This window comes from Leuciscus leuciscus, assembly GCF_965113295.1.
Source record: "Leuciscus leuciscus genome assembly, chromosome: 21".
Classification (NCBI taxonomy): domain Eukaryota; kingdom Metazoa; phylum Chordata; class Actinopteri; order Cypriniformes; family Leuciscidae; genus Leuciscus; species Leuciscus leuciscus.
In genome coordinates, this window is record NC_138745.1 from 20673606 (window position 1) to 20686322 (window position 12717).

Consider the following 12717-nt stretch of genomic DNA (forward strand, 5'->3'; position numbering starts at 1 on the left):
ACGTTGTGGTCCTGGGGGTGGCCACTTTCATCAGAAGAAGTGAGCTAGCTTCTAAGCGAATTCTGAACGGACCGCCACGGCAGACCGCTTGCGTGATCACGAAGGTAGGCTAATGGCTGAATCAAAATTTATAAGCAAAATCACGGGAATCAATAGCCTAATACAGCCCAGTTGTGCTAAAATTAATATCATGAGACGTCCATCATCAGATGAATGATATGGAAAAGTTAAGTTAGAGCCGCTAAAGCCAGTGCTACTACCCATGCGAACATGAACACTAAGCTTTTCCCTCCAAAAATATAGCTTAAAACTTATCTCAAAATGCAAAACTGACATTAACAAAATGCAATAATGCAATAACAGCTGAAAAAGTACTTGGGTGTGTGTTTTATTTTATATTTACCGTTCAATAATGCAATCGCTGCTGTCTGTCCCATAGAAGAACATGACAGCCAGCGTACGTTTTGGAACTATTGGGGCTTACATGAACCACGTGACAGCCATAGCGGCGACATCAAAGAGTGTCGCAACTCTCTCTCTCTATGGCTCTGGTCTAGGCTATTTAAAAATGCAAAAATAAATCTGTGAGAATAGGCAGTGTTTAAATGGCGCGACAGCTTAAAACATTTTTATCAAGCGCGTCCATATTAGTATTGACAGTTTATTACGCAAATGAGGTTCCAAAAATGTTTCTAGGTAGGCAGCTCAACTTGAGTCGTCGGTAATAGGCCTAATCATTTTACAGGTGCGCTTGCAAGCTTTCACAGAGGATGTTTCTCCAAAGGATATTCTTTGTCACTTCTCTTATAACTTTAATACTCCTGTTTATTGTTGTAACCTTTTACAACGGAAACTACACCATAAAAGCAAATGTGCGGTAAGAAACGAAAATGTAGGCTACTGAATTCAAATATGTGTCATTTTGAAATTCAACATTTTACTTTTATTAGTAGCCTAGGCTACTGACATGCTATCAATTAAAGTCACAGGCTATAACTAGAGCTGCAATCCCTTTTTCTTAGACAGTATTACAACTTTTGGGTGGATGAAGACAATGTCACAGATTCTTTGCAGAGAGTTGAGGCTAACGCAGGAGCAAACAGTTCCTCTGAGCAAAATGTTTCTCTTTGGACTCAACCAACCCTTGTGCCTTTTATGGACAAGCACAACTTTACTGCTCTGCCCCAGTGGAAATTTGAGGATCTGTATCGATTGGATCCACAGTTTGAACCGAGTGTAAGTGCAGTGGACAACAACAATAACTTAGAGAAAAGTTTGTGAACATCCTGCCAATGGGTGACATGACTGATATAACCCTGCTGAAAAAGAAAAAGCTCTTAAACCAGCCTAATAATGATGTGCTGGTTTAGACTGATCTGTTAACTGGCTTTCACAGCTTGGTTTTGGGCACTTTTCACTCTCTCTGTCGTTTCTTTGTTGATTCATTTTGAACTAGCATGATCAAATGAGTGATGATCAAAATACATGTGAAACATGTTTAACCCTACAAAGCCATTTGATACATTAATTTCTAAAGCTTTTCAAAACTTGCTGGAAAACCTGTTTGACACAATCTTCTAATTGCCTTCTGCCCTCTGACTGATTGTTCATACTTTTTTTGAAATTCTAAACATGTTCACCTTCAGATTGTGGTACATGTCTTTTTTTTCCCCTGTGAAATCTTTTTTTTAATTTTTTTTTTATTTTTTTTTATAAAGATGACAGATAATTATTATTATTAGTAATATTTTAAGGTGAACATTTCCTGGACTGAAGCAACTTGGGTTTACTTGATTTATTCATGCATTTGTTTCTAAAATGAAGTATGGATAAATCAAGTAAACCTTTTTAATGCTTTTTGTCTATAGCAGTCTGACACTGACAATCAGAATTTCATCTTTTTGGCCATATAAATTACTGCACCAAATTGCAGATGTTTTTCCTCCTTGAGTGTAATCTATATTGTACTATATGAGCCGTAAAAGACTGATATATCAAATATGATTTAAAAAACATATAGTACTTGTCGAGTTTGGAAACATTACAATTTTTTATGTTTTTTTTTAAAACAAGTCTCTTATGCTCACCAAGGCTGCATTAATTTAATTAAAAATATAGTAAAAACAGTATTGCGAAATATTATTTCAAATTAAAAGAACTGTTTTCTATTTGAATTTATATTAAAATGTAATTTATTCCTGTTATCCAATCTGAATTTTCAGACTTTATCTTTACTCCAGTTTTTAGTGTCACATGATCCTTCAGAAATCATTCTAATATGCTGATTCGGTGCTTGGGTATCATTTTTATTATTAATATTATTATCAATGTTGAAAACAGTGGTGCTGCTTTTGACCGATATTGTATACAAAACTTTAAAACAATTTTTTTTAAAGGTACAGTAAACGCTTCCATTTACAGGCTTTAGATGGTTTAATATGTTTCCAACATGTTTTTCAGGAATGCACGGCATCCTTGCGAAATTCCTCTAATCCAGAGTTTATGGAGAAGTTTATTCCAAACATTCAGCTGTTTTTACAAAGCGATCATCTCAACGTGAGTGATTGGAGCCGGCTTTATCATTTTAACAACCCCTTTGGCTATATGGGACTTAATTACACAGGTTTGTTTAATCATAAAGCATGAACGTGATCATACAGGTGGTTTATTATTATACCATTAAGCTAAAATAATGCTGTATTTCCTTCTTTTTATAGCCATAAAAGTAGCTGTTGACACCATCCCTAAACTTGCTTCCACCCAGTTACTACCAGTACCTACAAGAGCGAAAGATGGCTGTATTCACTGTGCTGTTGTTGGGAATAGTGGCATTCTCAATGGCTCCAGGCAAGGAATGGAGATTGACTCTAATGATTATGTGTTCAGGTAAATCTTAGAAGTTATCAAGAACAAAACATAGTTTAAATGCAGATTCAATCAGTCACTTTTAAACGAGTGTAATGTGAAAATGTGTAAACCAGGATGTCTTGTGAAAGCTTATCAACTTTTTTTATGTAGGCCTACTGATTTAATAAAACCACTTATTTACTTGTTTATTTCTGATAGAGTGAATGCAGCCATTATAGCAGGACATGAGGAGGATGTTGGGAAAAGGACATCAGTTTATGTGCACACAGCACATTCCTTAATCCAGTCCCTCATGTTACACAAAAACAGAGGTTTTAAACAGATTCCTACTGACAAGGTTGTCTTAACTATCACTTGTTCTTTTGAGCTGCTTTAGATGAACCTCTAATCGTTTTTTTTTTTTTTTTTGCCCTTTTTATGGAAGGACATTAAATATGTTCTAATCCCTGAGGGTCCAAGAGATTACAACTTTCTCGAGTCCCTTATGAAGAACAGAAAAATACCATCAGGAGCATATAATGGACGAACGTAAGTCATTATAACAGAAATGTAATTATCAGTCAATATTTGTCGTCATAAACCAAAAATAAGAGCGATTTAACCTTGTTGATGATTGTCGTCTACACACTAATATTGATTTGTTTACATATGCCTAACGTTCAATGATTTTATTATTTTGAAGGCCAAGGAATTATTACAGTGGGCATTTTAATGAAAGTTCTTACTACATCCTCCATCCAGACTTTCTGAGATATTTGCGAAACAGGTGGGGGCTCAAATGTGCACACATTAGTTATGTTAGAATATGTTTAGTGCATGAAGTTCTCATTTAATTATTTGTCATTTATGTTTCTCACTTTTCATTTTAGGTTTCTTAAAGCAAAACAATTAAAAACTAAAAGATGGTGGTTGGTCAGACCCACTAATGGCGCATTTACACTTATGCTGGCTATGCACACGTGTGACATTGTAAGTGATCTTTACAAATATGCACAGTTGTTTACTTATTAGCATGTTTATTTTATCAGATGAGTGTATAATTTTATAGTGATGCCTTGTTTTTCTTGCTCTTCACGTAGGTGAGAGTCTATGGTTTTAGCACAGTCGACTATCGGAAATATCCAACCTACTACTATGACACCAAATACACTAAACTAGTGTTTTATGCTAATCACGATTATAGTTTAGAGATGAAAACCTGGAAGAAATTTCATGACGACAAATTAATCTGGCTGTATTTGGGAAAATCTGATATCTGAGTGAATCTGTGTTTCTTAAAAGTAATTCAGCTTCCTTAATGACCCAAATAATTACTAGAAAATAAATATACTTTAGTCACTGTTATTTCACAATAAGGTGTAACTTGTTGCAAATGTTGAGTGTGTTTTATAACTTTTTGCATTGTTAGTTTCTACTTTGTGTATCTGTATTCTGAAATAAACAATAAATTAATTGTGAAATTCCAAAGTCAATTCTGCTTTCTTGTATCATTACGTGCAACTCTATGAAGAGCATATTAGAGGTCAGACATTCCGTAGTCTTTTGCGTTTAGATTAGATGTTAATTATTAAAAGTCATGGATTATTGCATAGTGATATTATCCGTGCGTCACCTTTCAAGTCGTTTCTGCAACATTTAGGGAGTCAGTAAATGACAAATTCATATCTAGTTTATGGTTGCACACTGTAAAAAAAAAATTACATCCCAAGTCAAAAATTTCAAGTGACCGATAACATCAAAATTTTTCAGACTATTGCAACAAGAATTTCACTTGGGCCAATTGAAAAATTTAGATGTTATCGGTCACTTGAAATTTGATTTGGGAGGGTTAGAATTTTTTTACAGTGCAGGTAAACGTTCACTCTTAAAATTAAGCCTTTAAAAAAAAAAAAAAAGATTTTCGCAATTTAATTCATGGTAAAATGTCATCAAAAATTGAAATGAATAATCCTTACGTAATTTAATTGAATAATTTAACAATCCTTAATCAATTTTTTCAAATAAATTACGTAAATGTAAAAAAAAGGCTTATTTTTTTGTGTGTGGTTAGGAACTTTGGCGGGACATTACATCGTTAAGGCACCAGATGTCGCAATTACTTTAGAAACAACAGTGACTTCACATTAGGATCACATGTCTGCCTTAGATATATCTCCGAAATTACTATCAAAGCATATGGAGACAATTGTGAGATAACTGTTAGTTTTGTCTTATTGATTAACACACACCCATGGTGTAATACAAACTGTATGTAACATGCACAGATATAGACAGCTTTAGAACATCGCATCCATCGATGTAAACATTTAGAGAATGTTATATAATATATTGGCCATTATCCTTTTGTTTCTTTTCTGGAATCGTTCAATTGAAGCGAGAGACTTAAAAGCGCACCTTTCAGGAAGAGCGTTACACCGGGGAGGCGCGTGACAGACGCTCGCGCGCTCACGCACCGGTCACTTGTGTTGTGTCAAACACGTTCAAGTATGGCATTGCGCTTTTGCGATTTCCCCAACAGGAACAGAAATCATAAACGGGATTATTCTTATCGTACTACTTCGGTTTCGTGGAATAAGTGGCTTTAAGAGTTTAATCGACCTGACTACGTATTGGTGAGTAGCTATGTTACAGATCTACATGGCAAGTGTATTCCCTATTTAGCTTTTGATAAAAAAAATATTCAGACAAGTAACTGGTCAGGAAAGTTGTCATTATTGTTTAGGGTTATTTCAAACATCGTATTATACGTCCTACGGTACTTTCCATAACAACCAAATGATCACAGAAGCGCTCTAAGGTTGTCTTGGAAGTGATTGCCTGTTTATTTCAAATGAAAGATAAATTAAATACACTTGTCTATAGACTCAAGATGCTCAAATATATTAAAGTGTATTATGATAATGATAACACTGCATGTGTGTTCTTCCCATAGGTTTCCATGTGATGTTTCTGGCTTTGAGGATGGCTTACATTCAATATATACGTGCTGCTCAAGAACAAACATGTAGCATAGGACCTTAAAAACAACTTCAATACAAATTATAAGCTGAATGTGCTAAATGTTTTGTCCATATTTAAAAAAAAAAAAAGCCAAATCCTAGGCTTCGTGAACCGAGAGAACCATGACATTGTGAATCCAGATTATAACACACTTCTGGGAGCTGGACAAGAGCCATGGGCAAGGAGCAGGACCTTCTCCTGGCTGTGAAGAATAGAGACCTTCCCTTAGCTCATAAACTTCTGGCCAAGATCAAGACCAACCGAAATAGTGAGTTATTTTAAGGCACATGTTTTTCTTTTGCTAATGATATAGTTTATAGTTAAAAATTCATCATGTACTGAGTCAATATGTTATCAGCCACAGATCATATTATACATAATGATTTAAGTATTTAATCTCTTTTTTAAAAAGTGTTTCACATTTAAAATATTTTAAATGCGCTAAGCTGCAACTTGATACCCTGTACAGTCATTCTTGAAAATGCTGTTGTTGTGTCCCAGATTACTCTTCAGGTGAAGAATTCATTTTCTTTATTTAACATCTGTACTGCATTAGCAATAACACTGGACTAATCACTGAATCAGCCTTGTATGACACTAAACAACTGCATCCAAACTGAACATGAAAAGACCATTAGCATTTCTTGGCGGTAATGTGTGCACTATGACTTTATGTAAACATTAGATGTAAACGGGTACCTTCAGACAACAACTCTAGTTGGAATAGTATGCCAAAACCTTTAAAACTAGTAGGCTAGTCTGTTACTCAGGGGGGTTCAAGTTAGTGCAGTGCACCTACAGAGGATGTTTTCAGGACAGTCTAAGTCTTTCCCAAGCAGATGGAGACCGTATCGACTGGAGGCCAAACAGGGTCAGTTCCTGGCGGGCCAGACGGTCAATGAACTCCCCTGCATATCTGAATGGTGATAGTCAGTCCAATTATGGTCATATTCTTCTACAAGATATTGATCGCAGTGTTATTAATATTGAATATAATTCTTGAATGTGTTCCCTGTCAGTCAAATTCATAGGCTATCGATCTTAATCATGTCAAGGCTTTTGATTAAGTGCCTTGGAGATTTTTGGAACTGGGTTTGTTTTTACGGGTTTGTTGTTGAACTTCTTATTTATTTATATCAAATGAATGTCTTTCTGATTTGAGCTGGACTTTGTTTCATTGTGCTTTTATAAAATTGTTAGAAAATGATTTATTTTGAATTCATTTTTAAAGTCGCAATGAAACTGAAGAAGCGACCGATCTTTTCGTATGTTGTGATGTACATATGTGACCCTGGATCACAAAACCATGTCATATGTTGCACAGGTATATTTGTGGCAATAGCCAACAAAACATTGTATGGGTCATAATTATAGATTTTTCTTTCATGCCAAAAATCATTTGGATATTAAGTAAAGATCATGTTCCATGAAGATATTTTGTAAATTTCCCACCTTAAATATATAAAACATTTATTTTTGTGAATGGATGCAGCACTATCGCCAATAGAAATGGACAACTTTAAAGGCGATTTTTCTCAATATTTCGATTTTTCTGTACCCTCAGATTCCAGATTTTCAAATAGTTGTATCTCGGCCAAATATTGTCCTATCCTACCCTACATCAATGGAAAGATTATGTATTCAGCTTTCAGATGATGTATAAATCTCAATTTAAAGAAAATTACCCATAAGACTGGTTTTGTGGTCCAGGAAATGGAAATGGATTATTGGAAAAGAAAAAAATGTAGGGCAGGAGCTTGGTTCTATCCATCGAATGTTGATCGGATAGAGGCAGATCTGAATGCGAGCTTGAGGTCGAATTTAAGAAAGTGGCAGGGATTAAGTGGACTGAAATGATTGGGGAAGTCCATACGCCACCAGAGAGAAGTTATGATATTTTAATTAAAAATTAAGAGGGGATAAACTATAAATCAAACATATTTCAAGATCAGTTACATGCATTTTAAAATATATTGGGTGAATTTTCATTTCATGCCCACTTCAAGGAAAAGGAACGCTGAGTCAATCATTCACTCACAGTTTCTGTAGATTGAGCGTAACTTGTATTGAACCCGGAAAATCCTTGAAATTCCTTCTTCCATTTAGCTAAAATTTAGTATCTTGTGTTCTTCCCTGCCCCCACCTGTCTTGTTACAAATCAGGGATAACCCATATGGCAAACTGACAGATTAACTTTATAGAGATCTGGATTTCAGCACAGCATTCACTGTTCCTTAACAATGCCATGGGCTGCTTTGCTTTCAGTCGCTTTTGTTCCCTAAAAATGTAGTAGCCATGTAAATGACTGGGGTAAATACCAGCAAGACACATAAGTTGACTCCAAGCCAGTGATTTTTTTTCTTTTTTCACACAAAGCATGTTAAATGCAAGCATATACATGTTGTAATACTCTCTCCTCTTGCTCATGACAGATGGGTCAGGCTACTCGGGACTGTTTTGGAATCTGCTCAATGAGTTAATCCATGAGCGATGTTGTCAGTCATCACTAGATCTAGTATAAACTCTGTAAGCCGGCCGTTCCTTCAACTGAGCAGACCTGCATTTTACAGTCAGCTTTTAAATATTCATCGAAACTAGAGATAAAGGATGGACAGTATTATTAGCATTATCTGAGAGCTTGCATACATTTTCTATTTTAAGCTTAATTAGCCTACAGAACACAAGGCTACTGTAGAAAACAAACGGCGCAGATCAGAAGACACATGCATCTTAAATCTAGACTTAATGCTTACTGGATGTGACTGCATGTGAATGCGCTCTTCTGAATTTGTTTTAAAGTGATCTTAAGTTTTGTATAATTCCTGTTTTGCATCATTTCCGTGCTTCACGCTGTGTCCAAACAGTGAAACAGTAGCATGACACAAAGAGATAACCGATAACGGATATCTCATGTAAATCTGTATTTTTGTCCTAACCGGAGCGTGATGGCAATTTGGCGATCATCTGATTTCTGTTTTTGCGTCATAGTGTAGCCCCGCTTACTGTGAAATCTAATTTGTTCAAAATCCCACTCCACATAGTTGTACATTTTAATATTAAATATAATCAGATTTTTTTTTCTTCTGCCATACAGAGGTTTGAATTTTAGCATGGAGAGACAAACTACACTTTTGGTATCAAAATAACCATCACGTATATGTCAGTGAGAAAAGCAATTGTTTGTAGCTTTAATAAATGTTTGAATTTAGTTGTGTAGTTAGTCAACTTTTCAGCTTTGATCCGTCTCACGGCTTCACTGTTGATGCAAATGATAGCGAATCTCTACGGGCGTCAAAAATCACAACACATTCACATCGTCATTGGCTTAGTAGGTAACTTAGTAGGTACCTTATGTAATAGGTAAAACAACGCAAGTGTAATTTCCTACTAATGTGGAAGCAAACATAATCTTTGGTATCACTATAGCCACTGGTCATATGATCCACCAAGCTTCAGCTCATTCAGAACAGATTTTCTTTTTTTTTGACAAAACGTTACTGGCCTGGTTATTTCCAATAGCATTAATTTCACACAAATTGGCAATTAAATAGGAGGACGTTTTCATAATAAAAATGTCAGTGCGCAGACTAGCAAGGTGAATTTGATCTGACTGTTTCTCTGCAGCTTTGTTTACAGTCTTTAGCATCAAATCAACCTTACAAAGGCAGGCGACAAAACCAGACTACGCAGGAGATAAAATCAGAACACCATGTCTGCTTTCGTTGTAATGATTTTATCGTCATCCAAGTGATTGACTAGGATCAATCTGTGAAGTTTATCTTAAATACCACCATCTTTACTTACTCCTCGATGGTTGGGTAAAGATTTTCATTTTGAGACGAAATAGTTTCATTATGTGGGAATCTTTTAGTAGGCCTACCTCACGATTCGATTCAAATCGATTCTTGTGGTCACGATTCGATATATGCATAGATTTGATTCTAGTTTACTGTTTTGTGTTACTTTTCCTATTTGACTGCGGTAGACAGTTTAATAGGTCTAGAAGAAAACAAAATCCCACTGAATTAAATGTGAATCATGATTTTTTTTTTCATTTTTTTTTTCATTTTAGTCAACCCAATATTATAAAACAAATGCCCTTTAACAGTGATGGGAATAACGGCGTTATTTTTTTCAGTAACGAGTAATCAAACTAATTACTGCTTCCTCCATTACAACGCCGTTACCGTTACTGTCAATAAAAATGTGGCGTTAATTGAGCTCACTGAAGCGGTTTTCATCCGAGTAGGCTCTCTCTCAGCCATAGGAGCTGCAAAGTATTTTCTCTGGTGTGTGAGTGGTTATGAGGCGCCGGACTGGACAAAAGCGAGGCGAATGCCGCGAGCGCGCTCGACAGTGCGCGAGAGAGACCGAGTGTGTCCGAGAAAACGCTCGACAGCGCGCGAGAGAACGAGTGTGTCCGAGAAAACGCTCGACAGTGCGCGACAGAGACCGAATGTGTCCGAGCATAAATACTTTATTTATAAATAAATTACACATTTCAGCATTAGAATAATATAGCATATTCGTATCATATAATATGCAATGTTTTAATTAGTTTATATAACATAAACTCCAAAATAACCTGCAGGAAACGTTCAAACATATTTGTTTGACGGTTGTGAACACGTGCAGCAAACATGACTAGAATTTGGCTAAAATAAATAACCTCCGATGATGACGTTCTCTGTAGGTTATAAAAATAAACCCCCAAAAGATTATATTGTATTATTATTATTGATGTTGATACATTGTTCAGTATTATATTGAGAGCACTTTTTGTTAAACTTACTATTGTGAGGAAGAAAATACTTCTTCTATACAGAATGTCTACCAGTTGTAAAGGTGTGTGAGTTTGATCATTTTAATTATATGCACTAGTGTATGTGTACACTGTAAAAAAAAAATCTGTTAAATTTACGGTAAAATACCGGCAGCTGCCTGTGGTTGCCAGAACTTTACCGTCAAAAATACGGTAGAAACATTTTAGATTTTACAGACTTTACTTACATTTACAGTAATAAACCGTATTTAATTATATGATATAATGTTAATTTATTGACCTATTGATGTATTTATATCTGTTTTGTACCATAGTAACATACTGACAACCACCAATCACAGTGGAGATGAAAGTCACATGATGAATTAAAGATCATCACAAGCAGCTCTTTCACAAGAAAGTTAATAATAATAGAAGCTGCACAGTTTCATTCATACAAACACTAAACACCATCATGGTAACACACCTGAAATTTTAGAAATGCAATAAGCATTAATTTAACAACATTAAATGTAACATAAAACCCTAATGTACATACAGTAACTGATTAGAAAAATCTAAGAAAACTATGAAGAAACATAGTTATTTCAACAAAAATACATCAAATGTGAAGTGTCACGCAGGGAATTGTGGGAATGTCAATTTACGCTTTTTCACTGTAAATTATACAATGACTTGTTCTTTTTCACTTCCAAAAACTGTAAATTTAACAGTATTTTACAGTAAAATTACATTACATTTACCCATCTATTGTTTTGTTGTTCCACTATAGTAATGATACTATTTTAATATTTAAGTTAATAGGTGTCTCTCACATTGTCCCACTGCAACATTAATATAGTGTAGATTAGTGTACAATGTTTTATAATAATAAGATGTTCTATTTAGTGTCCATTTCATTCATTTAACATTTCATATTGGGGGTATCTTTCTTAGAAGTAATTTTCTAAATTTCTTATATTTAATTTTTTTTTTTTTTTAAGTAACGCAATAGTTACTTTCCCTTGTAATTAGTTACTTTTGTAATGATGTAATTCAGTTACTAACGCAGTTACTTTTTGTGAGAAGTAACTAGTAACTATAACTAATTACTTTTTTTAAGTAACTTACCCAACACTGCCCTTTAAGCTGACTGCAATCATTACAGTCTTCTGTAATAAAGCAAGGCAGGTCATTTTATTATATATTTTTTACATTAAAAATGAGAACAAAGCAGCAAATTACAAATAATAGGACAAATACAATATAAAAATACAAATAAAAAAAACGTATGTTTTTCAGGTACAGTGGCATAGGTTTATTTAACATGTAAATACTACCAAAATTGAATCATCAAATGTAAAAATAAAACACTTTAGAAGCTTCACTGTAGGAATTAAATTGATTAATATTAAAGATAAAAAAAGTCAAAAGCAGTGAGTTCTTTTTTTTCCAATTAATATTAATGAAACAGACTTTTATGAGGCTGCTGTCTCTTTAACAATGAATGCACGGATCTAATATACGGTTAAGATTTTCTCCTATTTGTTTTCGTTCACGTAGGACATAACAGACTGTTTGCATTGAATACTCCACACGATGTGCATTTTGACATAATTGTGTGTGTGTGTAGCTGTGAAAGAGAACTGAATGCTTGTTTCTGCCACGAAATAAAAAAAATAAAAAGGGTAACGCGACTTTCTCACAGTTTATCAAACAAATTAGTTTTCAATTAGAAGAAAGAACAATGAAGGAACATATTTATGTAATAATTATTATTCATTGGTTTTAATATGGACATTCGTATAACCCATTGTGCGTAAAATAAATGGATAGTAGAATTTTTTAGTGAAACTTTGCATTTATGATACAGGTTTGTGTGAGTCTTTTGCAAGATCATTTACATTATTTTAAAAGTACATCCAGCCAGTATAAGTCACCCTTGTGCACAGTCATGTGGTGTGTGTTACATAACCGACTCCTTTCGTTTATCTCCGCTCATCCACTGACAGTGAGCTCAGACACCTTGACAATTTTCCACTTGTTTTGTTCAGGGAGGCTTTCATCATGTGGCAGAGTGTTGTTTA

At 34.7% G+C, this 12717-nt stretch overlaps 2 protein-coding genes across 8 annotated transcripts in view; both read left to right on the forward strand.

Annotated features, from left to right (window-relative positions):
• The first annotated feature begins 590 nt into the window (after window positions 1-590).
• st6galnac1.2 (ST6 (alpha-N-acetyl-neuraminyl-2,3-beta-galactosyl-1,3)-N-acetylgalactosaminide alpha-2,6-sialyltransferase 1, tandem duplicate 2) lies at window positions 591-4271 on the forward strand. Of its 4 annotated transcripts, none has more exons than XM_082151814.1 (9): window positions 591-877; window positions 1023-1236; window positions 2461-2623; window positions 2718-2886; window positions 3067-3205; window positions 3293-3396; window positions 3551-3634; window positions 3738-3837; window positions 3948-4271. In XM_082151814.1, exons 1-9 carry the CDS (start codon window positions 771-773, stop codon window positions 4125-4127), a joined length of 1260 nt encoding a protein of 419 aa, XP_082007940.1. In that variant the 5' UTR covers window positions 591-770; the 3' UTR covers window positions 4128-4271. The 4 variants fall into 4 exon arrangements, with proteins under 4 accessions (XP_082007940.1, XP_082007941.1, XP_082007942.1 ...); XM_082151815.1 differs by having other exon boundaries at window positions 2461-2560; XM_082151816.1 differs by having other exon boundaries at window positions 1027-1236.
• An 840-nt stretch (window positions 4272-5111) lies between these two features.
• Window positions 5112-12717, forward strand: part of LOC309484714 (CASK interacting protein 2) — a 68703-nt gene continuing 61097 nt past the window's right edge. For 3 of the 4 annotated variants that reach the window (XM_082151055.1, XM_082151056.1, XM_082151057.1), the window contains exons 1-2: window positions 5113-5480; window positions 5801-6136. In XM_082151055.1, coding sequence (XP_082007181.1) covers window positions 6043-6136 — 94 coding nt within the window. In that variant the 5' untranslated portion in view covers window positions 5113-5480; window positions 5801-6042. Of the gene's footprint in view, window positions 5481-5800; window positions 6137-12717 lie in introns of all 4 variants that reach the window. The other variant, XM_082151054.1, reaches the window with a different exon arrangement.